At 43.1% G+C, this 17,878-nt stretch overlaps 1 protein-coding gene across 2 annotated transcripts in view; it reads left to right on the top strand.

Moving 5' to 3' along the window:
- Positions 1-17,878, top strand: part of CD226 (CD226 molecule) — a 57,783-nt gene that overhangs the window by 12,500 nt on the left and 27,405 nt on the right. For both annotated transcript variants that reach the window (XM_084887972.1, XM_084887971.1), the window contains exons 2-3: positions 1,778-1,849; positions 2,135-2,476. In XM_084887972.1, the coding sequence (XP_084744098.1) occupies positions 1,778-1,849; positions 2,135-2,476 (414 nt within the window). The remainder of the gene's footprint in view (positions 1-1,777; positions 1,850-2,134; positions 2,477-17,878) is intronic.

The following is a 17,878-nucleotide window of genomic DNA, read 5'->3' as shown; positions in this document are numbered from 1 at the left end:
TTGCAATTATAACCCTATCAGAAAATCTGTAAGGGCATACATTGTATCACCTAATCCATCTGGAGTCAGTCTCCTGGATTTCCTGTCCCTATCTCATCTTAACAGTTCCCACTACAACTCTGAAGGCATTTCCTCAGAGCTACTTTTGTGCCTTAGATGTACATTCTGGTGCTGAGTCACAGATGCAACAGGACGCCGTGGTCCCTGACCACCCACTGTGAAGTACTTCATGTGTGTCGTTGTGTCCCACCCACTACAGTGTAGTTATATTGTTTCCTGGTAGTGTCCCATGTTGTCACTCCATTGCTCTTTCTCCCACTTTCTACCTGGAAATCTGTATTGTGGTTAGGAGGCCCAGGGTCTGGTACACTCTTCCCAGGACACCCTGCCCAAATCTACTAGAATGAATTCCCTCTCTGGGATGTCATATAACTTGATCAAATGACTTGTACAGAAATGACCAAGTTCTATTACAACAAATCACTTCTTTAATCTGCTTGACCCAATATTTTATGGGCGATTTAGGGGTAGAGACCATGTCTATCTTGTGCTGGTATTGTCAGTAAATGGTTTCAATGAATTACTTACAAAACAGAGGTCACAGATATGTCAAATAACAACCACAAAGCTGTTACAAATGATACCATCAATGTGAAAGCTTTTGGAAAATAGAATGCTATGTAAACCTGAGTTGGCACCATACATTATTATAGGTACACATCAAATTGTTCTGATTACCATGACATTGTTGATTTCACATTTGATATTGCACTTTAATCATATAAGATATAATAGGGACTTTGGGTGGAGGTACAGGGGAGCTCTCTGTACTATCTTGGCAAGTTCGTGTGACTCTATAATTATTTAAAAATAAAAAGTTTTATTTATTTTTATTTATTTTTTAAATATATTTTATTGATTTTGTACAGAGAGGAAGGGAGAGAGATAGAGAGTTGGAAACATCAATGAGAGAAAGTCATCGATCAGCTGCCTCTTGCACACCCCCCACCGGGGACATGCCCGCAACCAAGGTACATGCCCTTGACCGGAATCGAACCTGGGACCTTTCAGTCCCCAACCTGACGCTCTATCCATTGAGCCAAACCGGTTTCGGCTAAAAATAAAAAGTTTAAAAAAAAATAAAGCATAATGGTAGATTTGGAGGGCCTTTGTTGACTCCATCATCATCCAAAGCCAATTTCTGAACTCAGCAAAGGAAGGCCCTGACCAGTGGAGCTGCGGGATCCCCCAGTCACAGACTCCTCCCCTTGCCCTTCAGTCTGTGCTCCAATCTCAGGTCCTCAGTAAAGACTCTGGGGCTTTCTATTAAAGGGAAATAAATGCTAGAGCCTTTCCCCTAATCCCATGCTCCTTTCCCTCGTGTACTTACCACCTATAACTGACTCTACTTTTTACCTTTTTGTTTTTCTTTCTGTCTCCTCCACTAGTACATACATTTCATGATGGCAAGAATTCATTTTTAAGTAAATTGATTGTTGTATCCTCATTGGCTAGAGAAAACGCACTCAGCAAATGTTTATTCAATGAATGAATCTCTGTAGAAATGAAAGCTTGAAAATAAGCTGTTTCCCCGAGAGAGAAGCAGTTCAAATCTGCCCATTCTTGTACGAGAGCAAAGCTGTCTTTGAAGCTCAGACCTTTTTCCTGTGTTCACTCTTTAGAAAGAGAAGAAACCACTGATAGTATCTGAGAGGAAGTAACAGTGCTTGTGCAGGGCCTCTGCAAGTAACAATTATAAAACTTGTCTTTTTTCCAGACCAGCCTCCCTGGTGCTTTCCAGAGATGGATTATTTTACTTTCCTCGTGGCTCTTCTTCATCTACACAAAGGTAAGGTAATGTCTTCAGTCCTTTTTTGTTTTGTCTTATAGTGTGACACGTTCTGAAATTATAGTGTTCTATAGTTGGCTTAGATAATTTGCCACTTGTTCAGAAAAAGAAAAAGTTACAAGTGCCTATTCCCAGCAGTGGAAACCTTTCTAGACTAAAGTAGAAGCTGTTCATTTCTACCATGATCTCAATTTACTAGGTCTTAGAAAGCTTAGAACTGCTGAAGATATCTATTTGGTGCTTTGAGCATAATGTCTAATGGAATGAATATGGTGTATATTTCAGCTCTCGGTGAAGAGGTATTTTGGAACACAAGAGTGAAACTTGCAGAGACTCTGACTCTCGAGTGTCAGTATCCATTGTTGGGCACCTTATCCCAGGTGGAGTGGTTCAAGATCAACGCAATGCAAAATAAAGAGTCCATGGCCATTTTTCACCCTAACTTTGGTTCGGTGATAAGGGATCCCTATGCTGATAGGGTTTACTTCTTGAATTCAACCTCGGATCCCAACAATATCATGCTGGCCTTTTACAATGCCTCTGAGGCTGATATTGGCTTCTATTCCTGCCTTCTTGAAATATTCCCATATGGACCTTGGGAAAAGATGATACAGGTAGTTCCACCAGGTAAGTGCCAATTTCATTTCCATTTTTACCCATCGGCAGCATTTTATTTTATAAAGCCTACGTAGAAGCAATGAAGTGCTTTATCCTATTTCGTGATGCTTTCCAATTCCATTTCTAGATTCTATGAGTAGTATTTAAAAGGAATAAAACTATGAGTTACCTTTGTTTTTTTATTAATGTGCTATCATTTTCAAGTAGAAGAAGCATCTCACAAATTTGAATGTACTGGTAGAAAGCACAGGTCTTATACTGTCTTCATGATAAGTTGACCCTGCATTAAACTGGCTGTGTCTGGGTCCAGGAACCTTATACGTTCCTCAAGCCTCCAGCCCAGAACTAAAGAGCAAATTGGATGCTTTATTCTGGATAAATGGTACTATTAATGCAAAATTATGTTATAATGTGTGTCAACTTTAGAACAGACATCTCTCTGTTAGTACTTGACTTAGAGAATTTGAGGGTGAGAATGGCTGCATTTATTTACTGCTTCAAGGGAGGCATGCTGAAGTGACTTGGGAGATAACATCTCAAGGCCACAGAATTTGTGGTGAAAACGGAATTGTGGAGAGATTTGCTATAACCCATGTGTCTCTGGCCTGGCTAGTTAGTTAAAGCAAACACTATACTGTGTGTGCATTAAGTAAGCAAATGTCATCTCATGAAATACTTGTGAAGCACCATGGGGGAGGCTGTGTGTTCGCACTATACAGATGAAGAAACTGAGATCCAAGGTCATTAACTCAAGTTTGGGAGCTTCCAAGTCAGAACACCAGGCTGAAACAAGGGATGCGTCCAAAGGTGCCAGCAATGATCTCAAAGGGAGCTTGACTCCGATAGAGCAGATCACGGAGGCTCAAGGGAGGGACAAGTCATGCTGGACCTTGAAAATGGGAAAGGAATTTTTTAACTGTGAGGATGGGACCCTCTCCCTGTCTGCACCAGCAAAAGGGCTCAACAGATGATATGTTGGGGTCCCGGGTAAGCTTTTATACCATAGACTAGAGGCCCGGTACATGAAAATTCATGCATGGGGTGGGAGTGGTGGTCCCTCAGCCTGGCCTACCCCCTCTCACAGTCCAGGAGCCCTCAGGGGATGTCCTCCTTGGTTGGAGGCAACCAGGCTGATTAGGGGAAGGTATTGCCCCCATTACCCTGCTGCTGTCGCCATTGTCAGCCCTTGGCCCTCAGCCCTTAATTCTTAGCGCTGGCCCTGCCCCCACCCACTGGTGGGTCTGGGAGGGGCAATCTGGGGCCAGGGCAGCTGGGCGAGGGGCTGTGGAAAGTTGAGGCACAGCAGATTGCATCCCTTCCAGTCTCCGTGGCACCTGCCTCTGTGGCTGCCTCTGCGGAAGGGGCAGCACTGGGACCAGGCCACACTGCGGCCTGTCCTGTGCCTCATCTGCGGAAGGGGGCACAGCGCTGTCTTCTCACTGCCTCTGCAAAAGGGATCGTGATGCTGGACCAGGGGTGCCAGACCCGGCCGCCCCTCTTGCACAATGAGAGATGAGCGCTGGACCGGACCATCTCTGCTGCGTGGCGCTGGCCCTAGGTGCTTGTAGCAGCTGTGGCTTTGTCTGGATGGATGTCTGCACCAATTAGCATATTACCCTTTTATTAGTATAGATTATATATTAGAAAAGAATTTGAACCCCACTGGAGCAGTAGAATGTCAGGGAGGAGCCCAGGAGTCTAGGATGGCTGAATCTCACCGTGCCTAATAGAGTCTGAGCCTCACTCTATAGTGTAGACCTTGGAAGTCACTGAATAATTTTCAGAGGGGACACAAAATAAACCCATCTTTTTCACTGCCTGGAAGATGAAGCTAGTCACACCCCTATAGGAAGGGAAGAGTTTAAGGGCAGGTGAACACTTATCTGCTGCTGGTCAGAGTATAAATTGGTGCATATATTATATTATTGGTGTTGGTAATATTCAGAGTTCTCCGGAGAGGCAGAACCAGTAAGACATGTCTGTACATAGAAAAAAAATTATCGTAAGGAGTTGGCTCATGTGATTATGGAGAGTGGCAAGTCCAATGGTGTATTGTGGGCTGGGACACACACACACACACACACACACACACACACACACACAAAACACACAATACACACACACACACACACACACGGGTAAAGAGGGTTCTGTAAGATATTATATTTCAGAAGTTTTTTATTTAAGAAAGAGAAAAGATATAAAATGGTGCCTATATGAAATAGTCAACTAATGAAACAGAAAGATTTTAAAGGCTTGGAAATATCCTTCCTTAATGAAATAAAATAACATATAGAGACGGCAGATGATGATGAACATTTTAAGACTCATGAAAAGACATACCGTGGTTCCTACCCTCTCAAGGGTAAAATGTTATGTTGGGGTCCCAGGGCCAAGGCTGTTTCTGTTGACTTGCCTTTTATTGGAGAAAACAGAGAAAAGCAAGCTGGAGAGCTCTCATCACCGAGAGAGTCAAATCTCAGGCTTTGGGGTAAAGCTCTGTAATCAGGAGTCAAACAGAGAGAAATAAAGAAGCCACCTCCAAAACAAGGCAATCGTGGATTATATATATATATGATTAAATGCAGTCACTGATGGCGGAGAAAGTATAATATATAAGCACAAGGACATGGTTGGCTTTTATGAGGGTCCTGTCCTCTGTCCAGGTGGTGCCCAGGACTCTCTGCTACTGCATTTCTCCATGAGGCCCCATCATTCACCCTCATCGCCATAGAACATCCCAGAGAGGACTTTTACTTTACACTTGTTCTTAACCCACTCAAGCAGTCCAGAGCTGGATGAAATTGGTTGTGATCTTTGCATGGAGCCATTTCACGTATCTACCCCAAACCTTCCCTTTCTTTGTAGATGCTTTGATGTCCCACATGGCCTTCGGGTAGGGGCACATTTGGCCAAATGGCTAGTGAGTGTTCCCTGGAGCTCTTTAAGATGTTCTTCATGCAGCTGGAAAGGGGGAGTCCTTGAGTTTTCCTCCTTTTAGCTTTCTGGGACCAGTCAGTTCACACCTCTAGTATCATCTTTTCCACAGCTGCTCTCTCTCCAGCCCAGCACAACTGACACCCACAGTATGTGGAGTGCAGCACAGTTCCTCTACAGAGTGGGTGCTGCTGGCATGTGGGTGCGAGTGTAGGGTGGGGGGTGCGGCTTCATGTGTTGCAGCCCGTCCAGATAACTGGGAGAGCTCAATCCACAGCTGAGCCGCCTCCTCAGACATTCTGGGTCTATCTTCTTATTTATAGTTTATCACAGGTGGAGAGCTGCAGACACCAAGCACTGTTGTCCAGCTTCCTCTTGAAACTTCCACGGGAGTAGAGGGTGGGTGTCAGTAGCATTAAGAGACCTTACAAGAATTTCCCCATCAACAGATTACATTACCCGAGAGTATCATTATATTTGTGCATGTTGTAAGATAAAAATGCTGGGCTTGGGCCCTGGCCCGTTTGCCTTAGTGTTGGCCTGTGGACCGAAGGATCCCAGGTTAGATTCTGGTCAAGTACCTATACCTTGGTTGCAGTCTCAATTTCTGGCCCTGACTGGAGGGGGTTGGGGGTGGGGGCACGTGCAGGAGGCAATCAGTCTATGTGGTTGATGTTTCTCTTTCTATGCCTTTCCTTTTCCCTCCTACTCTCTCTAAAAATCAATGGGAAAATATCTTTGGTTGAGAATTAACAACAACATAAAATTCTAGGTTTTGGATGTTTAAAACCAGAAGAATAAAAAGGGAAATAAATAACTGGAGAAAGGAGGAAAAAGCAAGCCCTCGGCCGACCCGAGGCCTGGGGCCAGAATCCGTTTTCTTTCTGAGCCAACTCTTCCCTGTGGCTTAGCTAGCACCGATAAAAGGATGCTGAGCTGTGCTTTCTGTTGGTGGGTTTGTTTTTGTTTGGTTTTATGTGGAGCAGCGGTTGTAAGCAGGGTGGCTTTTCCTCTCATTTGAAAGTGTCTGAAAACACTGAAGATTTGGAAAGTGTTGAGAATGTTAAGACTATCAAGTCAATCATTTAGGGATCAACACAAAATTATTCTCTTCCACTCACTCTGCAGTCCTTTGAATTAAATAACCAGTTTATGTGGCATCTGGTGCTTCCCCTGAGAGACTGTTAATACAATAAATCTCAGTGTGAGAAAATGTCCCCCGACTTCACCTGTTTAACCAACTTACGGTTTTGTTTTGTTTTTTAAGTCCTCTTCAGAAGCCCAGAGAGAAAGGCCCACATTCCATAGAAGACTGACACACAAAGCTTTCTACAGATGGAGAGATGATATAAAATATTCACATGTAACAGGGCTGTAAATAGCCTACCTGGGTCATGCCTGCTGATGTTATTGGGGTGATGATTGTGGCAAAAAAAGAATGATGTCTGGGCATCAATTCTGTGAGCATTTAGGCTCACCATTTAACTAGCAGGGCATTTAAGAAACACATTCTCAGTTCAGCAGACCAGCTCATTTCTTTATCCTCTTTGTAAGAATTTTTAAAAATATGTTTTTATTGTTTTCAGAGAGAGGACGGGAGAGGGAGATAGAAATATCAGTGATGAGAAAGACTCATTGATTAGCTGCCTCCTTCATGCCCCATACCAGGGACTGAGCCTGCAATCCAGGCATGTGCCCAATCAGGAATTGAACCATGACCTCCTGATTCATAGGTTGACACTAAGTCTGCAATCCAGGCATGTGTCCCATTTCTTTGCAGGCTACAATTCTATATGCCCCTCAACATTGACAATTCTGAATTAGTTTAGAGAAGGGATGTGTGTATTTTCTGCATATGTAGGATGGTTTCTGTCTGGACAGAGAAATAACCCAAAACTTCAGAAAGTTTCAGGCCATCCACTAAATTTGTTCCCCTCATGCAGTGGTTGGGAAACTACGGCTCATGAGCCACATGTGGATCTTTGGTCCCTTGAATGTGGCTCTTCCACAAAATGCCACGGCCTTGGTTAGTATATTTTGAATAAGTGGCGTTAGAAAAAGTTTAAGTTTAAAAAACTTGGCTCTCAAAAGAAATTTCAATCATTATACTATTGATATTTGGCTCTGTTGACTAATGAGTTTGCCCACCACTGCCCTAACGCACAGTTATTTTTCTCTACAACCTGGATGCTACAATCAGAAGTATAGCAATCCCCCTTATCCATGGTTTCCCTTTCCCTGGTTTTAGTTACCTGCAGTTAATGTCTGAAAATATTATTCGGAAATTTCCAGCAATACACAATTTATAAGTGTAATATTGCACACCATCCTGATAAGGTGATAAAATCTTTCTTACCATCTAGCTCTGACATGCGTCTTCCCTTTGTTCGTGTCTTCGCAAGGTACACACTACCCACCCACTCATTAGTCACTCAATAGCTGTCTCGGTTGTCAGGTCGACTGTCTTGGTATCATAATGCTGGTGTTCATGTCAAGCTTATAGTAGCTAATGTTAGGTCCCAATGCCTACATCATTCTCCTCACTCCATCTCGTCAAGTTGGCACTGCATCATCTCACATCATCACAAGCAGGGTGAGTACAGTGCAATCAGATATTCTGAGGGAGAGACCACATTCACATCACTTGTATAATTATACTATACTAGGGGCCCAATGCATGAGTTCATGCACCATGAAAGGAACTGTGGGCCGTGAGGCTGTGGGTGGGCACAGGGGTGGGTCTTAGCCCCTCCTGCCATGGCCCCCAGTCCCTTGTCTGCCAGCAGCCCCACTTCTGCCACTGCCACTCACAGCCACTGATGGTGCAAAGAGATTGGCGCTGGTGCCAGCAGTGCGTGTAAATGGGGCCAGCACTGTCAGCAGGTGCAAATGCCAGGCAGGGCTGCAGCATGTGGGAGCAAAGAATTTTCAGTAACAACCAGGGGCTTGCCCCGATGACAGCCACTGGCACTACACCGTGGTCTGGTGCCCCTGATCACTTGCTTCACCATCCCACCATGGCTGGTTCCTGCCATGTTCTGTGCACACCCCCTGATGGTCAGTACACATCATAGTGACCAGTTGTTTGGTTGTCCAGTTGTTCCGTTATTTGGTCTATTTGCATATTAGGGATATATATATATATATAGTATATTCTTATAATGATTCCATTTTATTATTTTGTTAATCTCTTATTGTGCCTAATTTATAAGTAAAACTTTATTATAGGTATGTATGTATAGGAAAAAAATTATATATATGTTTCCATACTATCTACAGTTCCAGGCATCCACTGAAGGTCTCAGACTATATCACCCTCAGATAAGGGGAGAACTATACATCATTTTTCATCCGAGGTAGCAGGGGATTCAATTATTGTCTCTGAGACATAATTCAGTAACAGTGCAATGAGACTTTCTTAGCTTGCCCTTGTAGCTAATGACATCATATTTCTCAAATATATCTTGCTTATTTTTTAGGAAGCACAGTTGCTCATTGAATAAGTATAAAAAAGAACCTTTATTTAATGTAGTTAAATACTCTGTCATTTCTTCCTTCCATTTTTCTTCAATTCTAGAAATGGTTGCTAAAAGAATGGACATTCAATAAGTTAGAAACATTTCCAATTACTGGCTTCGTGTTTTGTTGAGCAGTTTTATACTTAACACACTCTGACTCATATGTTTTCAGTGAAAATAGCAGACTTGAACCAAAGAGCAAATTATTCAACATCGTTGCTCAAATGACACTTTTAAGGCATTAGAGTCTACTTTTGATGGGATTAATGTTGATAAATAATAGTGTACACCCTCTCTAAATCCACTGACTAGACATTTGCCTTTTGATGTGAAGAAAAAAGGGAAATGAGTGAGGTGTTTGTGTTTTAGAAGTTTCTGACTATGTAAACATGTGGACCACGTCCCCACAGTGCAGGGAAAAACTCGTTATGTAGCCTGGAAGAGCGTTTTGGGACTTGAGAGGTAAAGAGATCACTTCCAGTTTGAGGAAACCATGGGAGGTATCTGCCCCAGCTTGGAAGTCTGAATTATGATTCTAGAAGGAAGACACATCATGAAAAACATGATGTATAAGGGAAATGCTCTTTATATCTGGGACATATGAAAAATACATTGGGTCACAGTTTGAGGGGAAGGGCAGTGGGAGAGATCTGGATTCTGGACTTCATTAGGTGATTGGTCAATTCTCCAATAGTGGAAGCTACTTATTGGTCAGGATTGCAACCATTGTTTGGAGTCATTCCTCCAGTGTTTCTCATTTAAAGAACAGGGCAAGGTTTCTTAGCTGCCTCTGCAGGGTGTGTTGCATATGGAGTGAAAGAGAATTTAAGGGACAGAAAAGGCATGAGCAAAGACAGCATCACCCTTCCTGTGATTCCAACAGCGTTGGGCACTTGTGGGATGTCACTGGGAGTTTGTTGCTCCTTAGGAGTTTGCTCAGTAAAATGGCAAAAGGATGGGGGTACAAGGTGGGAAGTGATGCTTCCATAGAAAACCTGTACACAGGAAAGATGTTAATTTCAAACATGTCTAAGGGGAACAGAACACCTCTGATGAGTGCCTTCCAGGGAGTATGAAGTATTTTCCCTCAAGGTAACATTTATAGTCCGTAATATGTAAAACATAGTTTGAAGTTGTTGCCTTTTTTTTTTTTTTTTTTTGGTATATACTTATTTCCCTAAATAATTATTTATACCTAACTTCATTATTAAGATAAACAAAAGGAGAAGAGATCCCCCTCCTCCAAATATATTCTTTCCATGGGGAGTTGATTGAAATGTATCTACCATTTTCTACAGATTTTGTAGTTTACTGAGATACCTGGGTCATTTATTCCACCAGTTTATTTCTCCCCCCCAGAATAGTTTATTGCCATTTGCAAATTATTTTTTTTATAGGATGTACCTACAGTAATTAAATTTATAGAAACAGAAAGTAGAATGGTGCTTGTCAGGGAGTAGGGATGGATAGTGGGGAATTGTTTAATAGGTATAGAGTTTCAATTTTGCAAGATAAAAGGAGTTTTGACGATTAATTGCAGATATGTGAATGTACATAACACTACTGAACTGGACACTTAAAATGGTTAAAATAGTAAATTTATGTTATGCATATTTTACCACAATTTAAAATATTTTACATATACATCTGATGTTGAGTTCAGTTATGGGACTGATTTATGGGAGATTTCACTATTAACAATGATCTATTAAGAGAAACTCCAGTTATTGTTTTGCTTTTTGTCTTCATGACAGTAAGAACAAAGATGGAATTCTTCTAACTAGTCCTGTGTCATTCGGAAAGTCCCCTCATTTTTTTTGAGCTTTGGTTTATTAATCTATAGATTCCTATCTAATAAAGAGAGAATATGCTAATTGACCATTACACTCTCACAAAAGATGGCAGTGCCCATAGCCAATAAATAAGGAGGGAATATGCTTACCGACTGCTACACCTTCAAAGAAGGCAGTGCTCACAGCCCCACAGGGTGGTAGGCATGTGCTATGGCTGGGCCTGTCCCCCCTGGTGGGGTCTGGACACTCCATGCATCTGCCTCCGGAGTCCCCCAGTTCCCTCAGTTCCCCAGCCATCCAGGGTCACCCAAGGCTCAGGTAACCAGGGCTGGCTGAGGCTTACATTGCCAGCAGTAGCAGCAGCAGAGGTATGATGGGGGCGTCACCTTTCCCTGATTGCAGGGTTGCCTCCTGCTCCTGATGGCTCCCAGACTGTGAGGGGGGCAGGCCAGGCTGAGGGAACCCCTCCCCTTCAGTGCATGAGTTTTCATGCACCGTCCTCTAGTGGGAATAATAATATGCATCTTATGGGCAGGCCTGAGAATTAATGAGATGATGTGTGTGCCTAACACAAGCAGATGCTCAATGCATGGCCATTCCGTTGAGTTCCCTCTTCATGTTCCCTAAGGAATGAGACATTCTGTACCTAGTGAAAGTTCGAGAGTATTTCTACAAATACACACTACCACTTGCCAGGAGCTGTGGGGAGGTAGAGAGGATAAAGGGAAGATAAATGGTGATAGAAGGAGATTTAGCTTTGGGTGGTGGACCCACAATGCAACATACAGGTGATGTATTATAGAGTTGTGCACCTTAAACCTATAAAATTTATTAACCAATGTCATCTCAATAAATTCAATAAAACTTACAAAAGACCCAGTACATATAAATTTAAGGAGTCTACCATATTTTGATTAATATAATTTTTTTTTAGTTTTATAATATTGGCTTGGATGTCAATAGAACAATCAAGTGTCGATCTTATAAAATGTGCAGTTTCTGTAGCAGTTGTCAATTCAGATGATGTCTGTGCATGCCGTCCTTTATAAACATTGCTGTATCTCTCTTCTATAAACATTTTTTCTGTGGCAGTCCGAGGGCACAATACTCCATTGATGTTTATTGACTGTCCTCTTTCCATCCTGAATCATATGTGTTACTTCTATCAAGCTTGTCACTTTTTTGCAAGTTTCCCATTAATCTACTTAATTTTGTTTTAGGCCTCCAGGATTTGTGGAGATAAATTTATGGATTTCTATTGAGGGGGAATAGAGACCTCACTGGGGAACAGCAAATTTTTAAAAAGGCCAGAGCTGATGGGCAAGGAGGTATGAAAGAAAACCTTTTAGCAGTTGCTGCTAAGAGACTTGAGAAATCTCAGTGGGCTTCTCATCAGTCACACTGTAGCCCTGTATCTGCCAGTTTCCATCCTCACTGTGTCTCCCTGACCCTCCCCTCCCCCCCAGCACTCCCTGAGTCCTCCACACAGCACTGTGCTGTCTCTCTGAGTGTGCCCCCCGCCCCCCCAGCACTGTGCTTTGTTCCCAGCACTTCTAACTCCCACCCATCCTCACCACTTCAAGCTGCTTTGGGGTAGAATTCCCAGGCACTTGCTTTTAGCACTGTATGGTCTCAGTTCCCTGACTTCATGGAATTAATGGAGACATGCATCTGAGATGCTATTGAAATGCAGCATTTCTAAATGAGGCCATGGGACCTTCAATGTGAGTTGTTCCTTTTACCCAGGTCTGTGTCTATTGCAACATTTGTATAGTCTCAGCAAGGCTATCCTCTTGACGATGAAATTATTTCTTATGCCTTATTAGGCCCATGTAAATATTTGAAAAATAATATTTATTCTCATTCGAATAAATGTAAAGTTTTGTAATATATTTGCCACACTTTCAGTGCTGTTATAAAAACCTTCTGAATGCTTACTTCTCCAGGTTTGTATCTATGTTAGTGCTCTGCTTAGTCATTGATGACTGGTCATTTATCATGGGGAATTTCTTATGTCAATGTCACTGATAATAAGGGCTAACAGAAAGAGTGAGGATTCTTGGTATTCCCTTAAGTGTAATTATCCCAAGGCAGAAATGAGATCTTCTTTTTTTATTTCTACAAACACAAACACACACACACACACACACACACACACACACACACAACCAAACCATGATAATAAAAATAAAGAATATCATAAGGCAAATTATACCAAACAGAATTGGATAAAATTTGGAGTGTGTAGGCCACATAATGTTTGAGTCCTTAGCTTTTATTTGCAGTTACTTAGGCTGATTAATGAACAGAAAGGCCACGTCAGGTCACATTCCTGAAGGTGACTACCTGACTTTTTTTTTTTTTTTTTAAGAACTTAATTTTTTAAATCCTTGTGCAGCGTTGGTTCCTATTCAGCAAACTCCACATCTTGTTACTGGTACTTGGGCATTGGTCATGATAAACGATTCCGTTGTTCGGCCTGACCCTGCATTGTTCCACAAGAAAAGATGAAAATATACTTTGCCGAGTGTCATTTATTTCACACAGAGATAATGTGCTTTGTCTCTTCAGTGTTTATTTATTCTTAAAATATAGATAATCTTCTTGTCTTTGGTTCTTTTGAAAAGTGGAGTCATTAGCTTTCTTTTGCTGCCAGACATTGTTTGAAAGGTTTTATCTGCCTCCCAGATGACCCTTTAAGTATTTTGGTGAAAATGAAATCTTTCTTCTTATATAATAATATTCCGTGGCTCCAGGCTTCATTGGCACAATTTTAGATATTCTTTTTAGCCATATAAAAGGTCATTTTTTCCCCCCTCTCCTATGTTTGAAAAATCTCCCTGACAGCTTTTCTGGTGTGTTTGAATTGCTCAAGCTTCTCCAATATTCTTCCTCACCTTGAGCATAATGGAAACAGAGAGGCCGCAGCCAGTTTTTGGTTATCCTTGAGAGATGAAGCAGCAAATTAGCTGAGATAACATCCAATTCGCATTCGATGCAGCGGTTGAAGCCTCTACTGTCAAAACATTTACTGTTGGAAGTTTTAACCTTTTTCGATGTTTGACATTTCTCTTCCTTTTCCTCCTTTTCTCTTGTTCCGGTTGCGGAGCCTCCAGCAGTGACAGGAATTCTCAAATGCTTCTCATCATTCAGTGTCTAGGCCTCGGTTACTTCCTTCATCCACACCGAGTACAGCCACCTGCTCCGTCTCCCCGAAGTCTCACTGTCCAGCCCCAAACATTCATGCCACAACACTAAGCATAAGCATATTGGCCAATGTCCCAAGCCTTTTCCTCTCCACCTGCATTTCCTACGATTCCCGACGCGCATCGGTGTGTCCTTGGCGGTTGCTTACCTCTGTGTCTTTGCTTTAAGTCCAGCTAAGACTTGCTTCTGTGCCTGGGCTGTACCTCCTCTTCCACTGCTTCCCTGTCCTGGCTCCCACTGCGTGGACTCTGACGATCTGTTTAATCATAGTATGGCTTCCTTACTATATTGGCGCTGGGCGGACAGGGACCATGTCTGTCTTATTTTTCACTGCATCCCTAATATCTGCTCCAGTCCCATACATATATTAGGCCCTTAGTAAAGATTTTTAAACTGAATTTATGATTAAAGCAAGTGACTCTTTTGTAAGCTACCCATGTGAGGATAGGTCTTGCCCAAATATATAGCCCATAAATATGGCCTCATCAATCTTTTTACCATAGAATCCTAAGGGTTGGTTTGCTCGATTGGGGTTGGCTCCCTACACTGCCAAAAGCTGTAAGAGCTGTGTGATGTGGGGCTGTGGTGAGTGCGCCCTGCTTGAGACTGAGCTGGGGTCTGCCATGCCTGGGACATCAGGCTCAGAGAGGAGGCTCTGACTCATGTTCAAGGCTCGAATCCAGGGACTCTTGGCCATGATAAAGCTCTTTGCTTCTTTCGGAGAGGTTCCAAACTGATCCTTATTTCCTTCCCAAAACCTTCTCCTGATACTTCAAAGCTTAGTGACCAGTGGATTAATTGTTAGATGGGAGCCTTCATCTTTGACCCTTTTCTCCTAATACATTACCTGAGGAATTAAAAATATGCTTATCCACATACGTCAGGACATACCTAACACTCTAGGCTGTACAGTCGCGACCCACAGGTTGAGAACTGCTAGCAGGGTCACTTAAGACCATCGGAAAACACAGATATTTACATTACGATTCATAACAGTAGCAAAATTACAGTTATGAAGTAGCAACGAAAATAATTTTATGGTTGGGAGTCACCACAACATGAGGAACTGTATTGAAGGGTCGCGGCATTAGAAAGGTTGAGAACCACTGGTCTAGATGATGTAAGATGAAAGTAACAATTTTGGGGAATCTCTAGAGGTTTGGTGCAATGACCTACCTGGTTGTGTGTCTTCTCATCAGCTCACACTGTGCTTTACTTGTCTTTGTGTCAACCCATAGTAATCTCTGTTGAAGGGAAGAAAAAGGAAGTAAAGAAGGAAGGAAGGGAAAAAAGAAGGAAGAAAGGAAGGAAGGAAGGATAAAAGAGGCAATTTTGTTTGTAATCTGTCTTCTAGTCTAAATCCCCCACCCGGCAATTGCAGGCCCTCATTCTCCCCTAAACTTTGGGCCTAGGGAAGACCTGTAACCTGTGACCTGTGACCTGTGACCTGTGACCTGTGACCTGTGACAAGGCAGGCTCCTGACTTTTTTCCTTTGCTGCAGCCAGTGTATTCCGAGACACTAGCCAATGGGAATTGGCTTCCATTCCTTCTAACTGGAAAACAATCTATTGGGCAGTTTTTCCTGGATGTGTTTGTTGGTGCAGCTGGGAGCTGAGGTCGTTATGTGCATTTTAACAAGGACAAGCAAAGAAATTGATTTCTGATATAGGATTTGAAGCATCATAAAATAAGATATTTAGGAACAGGGGCTTCCTTGGGAGCCTCCTTCCTCTGTGAAAGCAGCCCAGTTTCCACTTGGAGTGTCCTGTGTGTCCATCCACTGGGTAGGGATGGCAGCCCTGGCTCAGGGGCGCTGCTCAAGCCTCCTGCCTCGTGGGACTCCCTTCTCTGACACCCGCCAGCTGGGCCTGCCTCCAGCTGGGCCTGCCTCCGGGCTGTCGGGAGGACTCGGGGTGCTAGCACATGTAATGCATCTAATGTAAGGGCAAATTCCATGGTAAGGGCAAATGCCAGGCCTGTTAGTTTGCTTTTGAAATATGTTGAAAATGTTAAATGCATATGAGACAAACTGCTTACCATCGTCTCCAATGATAGTCACCGACACAGTCTGTTTTCTAGTCGGGGAGGATTAGGGTCGGTGTTCATCTTTTGATTCTTTTTCTGTAAAAGTCGGCCATGCAGAAAGTCTACCAGCAATTTCCAAGTCTGTGAGGCCAACTGCTGACATTTTGGTGGAAAACAAGCCAGTCCCCTGGGCTGTTTGTCACCGTCTAGGTTTGCAAGCCCTCTGAGCTCTACTATTTAAAATTCTTACCTCCCAGGAGTCATTTACGTTTCTGGCTGGAGAAAGTGCACTGTTGCTCTTGTACTACAGCAAACCTCGTGGTGCTGACTTACAGAGAGCACTGTTCTCCCTCATTGTACTGGAACGGAGAGACGGGAGTTTGCTTTCTAACAATTAAAGCCTGTGAGCTAAAGTTACAGCATGAGGATCCATGGCCCCTTCAGATGAACACCCTAAAGACCTGGGGGCTCCGTGAAGCAGCCAGGAGGCAGCCTGGACTCTGGGGGCCCACCTGTGGCCACAGCAGGTGAATCACAGGACCTTTGAATCACAAGTATCCCCAGACCCGGGCCATAACCTCTGGCTCTTTGGTGTTCACAGGGGCCCTGCGTTCTGGATAAACTGCACACCTTCTCTTAGTGTGTGTTTTCTGGGCCGTGCCTCTGCCCTGCCAGCTAGGACATGCTTGCCTGATTCCAGCGACTTCTTCCATTGAAACAGATGGCCGAGCTCTCGGCCTCGGGACGCTTTGTCAGGTTGTGTTTTTGTCTCTTCCAGCAGCTCTTGTTCTTCCCACTTATCTGTGCTGTTCAGTCAGGCAGTCCTTTAGCTTATTTTTATCTGGTTTGGCTCCTTCCCCTGTGTCCATACTTTAAGTGAAGGACAGAGAATGGCCACGTGTGTGGAGGGGCGTGGAGAAGAAGGCTGATCCCCCAATGGGTGGCCTTGCTGCTTCTGATTGGTGCTGATGGGATCCAGACAGAGCACATAGGATTTTTAGGGCAGTGAGAATACTCTTATACTATGATGATGAATACTTGTCATTATACATTTGTCCAAAACCACGGATGTACAAGATGAAGAGTGAATGCTAAGGTGAACTATGGACTTTGTGGGATTATGATGTGTCTATGTAGGTTCATTCTTGGGAAAAAAAAAAAAAGTATCAGCCTGGTGAGGGATGGAGGTAATGGGAGACTGTGTGTAGGTGATAGGAAATCTCTGTACCTCCCTCTCAATTTTATTGTAAACCCATAACTTCTCTAAAAATAAAGTTTTAAATTATTTTTAAAGTTCTTACCTGAGGGTGTTTTTATTGAGTTGAGAGAGAGAGAGAAGAAGAGAAGAAAAAACACTGACATGAGAGAAAGATTGATCCATTGCCTCCTGCATATGACCAAACCCAGGATTGAACCCCAAACCTAGACTGTGTCCTGACCAGGAATTAAACTCAAAACTCTCAGTGTATAAGAGGATGCTCCCATCAAATGAGCCACCGGCCAGGGTTAAAAAGAAAATGTTTAAAAGCAAACAACAAACAATCCCCTCCCCCAATCTATTCTATGTTTATGCTAAGAATCAATACATAACTACTTAGAAATGTAAAATTAACTGGATTTTATTATTTTGTTTCTGTTTTTAGGATTTAATTATAATCAAACCTTTCTTTCCTATTAACAACGACAATTTGATCCCCATTTTAAGTAGATTTACTTTCCAAATCAGGGTGCCAGGGTCCTTGTGCACATGGGGTCCTCCCGGTTTTCAGGTTGTTTTGGTCGCTCTCCATGTGCCGAGCAGGAGGATCTGGTGCTCCGGGCAGCAGCAGGCCCCATGTGAGGGAGGCCGGTTGTGTTGGCCTCGCCCAGATTTCCATCTGACTCCAGCCAGCTCTTCGGCATATCGGATCGGGAGAGGTTAAGGGAGTCC

The sequence above is a fragment of the Pipistrellus hanaki genome (assembly GCF_964339955.1).
Source record: "Pipistrellus hanaki genome assembly, chromosome: 6".
NCBI classification, from domain to species: domain Eukaryota; kingdom Metazoa; phylum Chordata; class Mammalia; order Chiroptera; family Vespertilionidae; genus Pipistrellus; species Pipistrellus hanaki.
The sequence above is the reverse complement of the archived record's forward strand: the minus strand, read 5'-3'. Positions and strand labels throughout refer to the sequence as shown.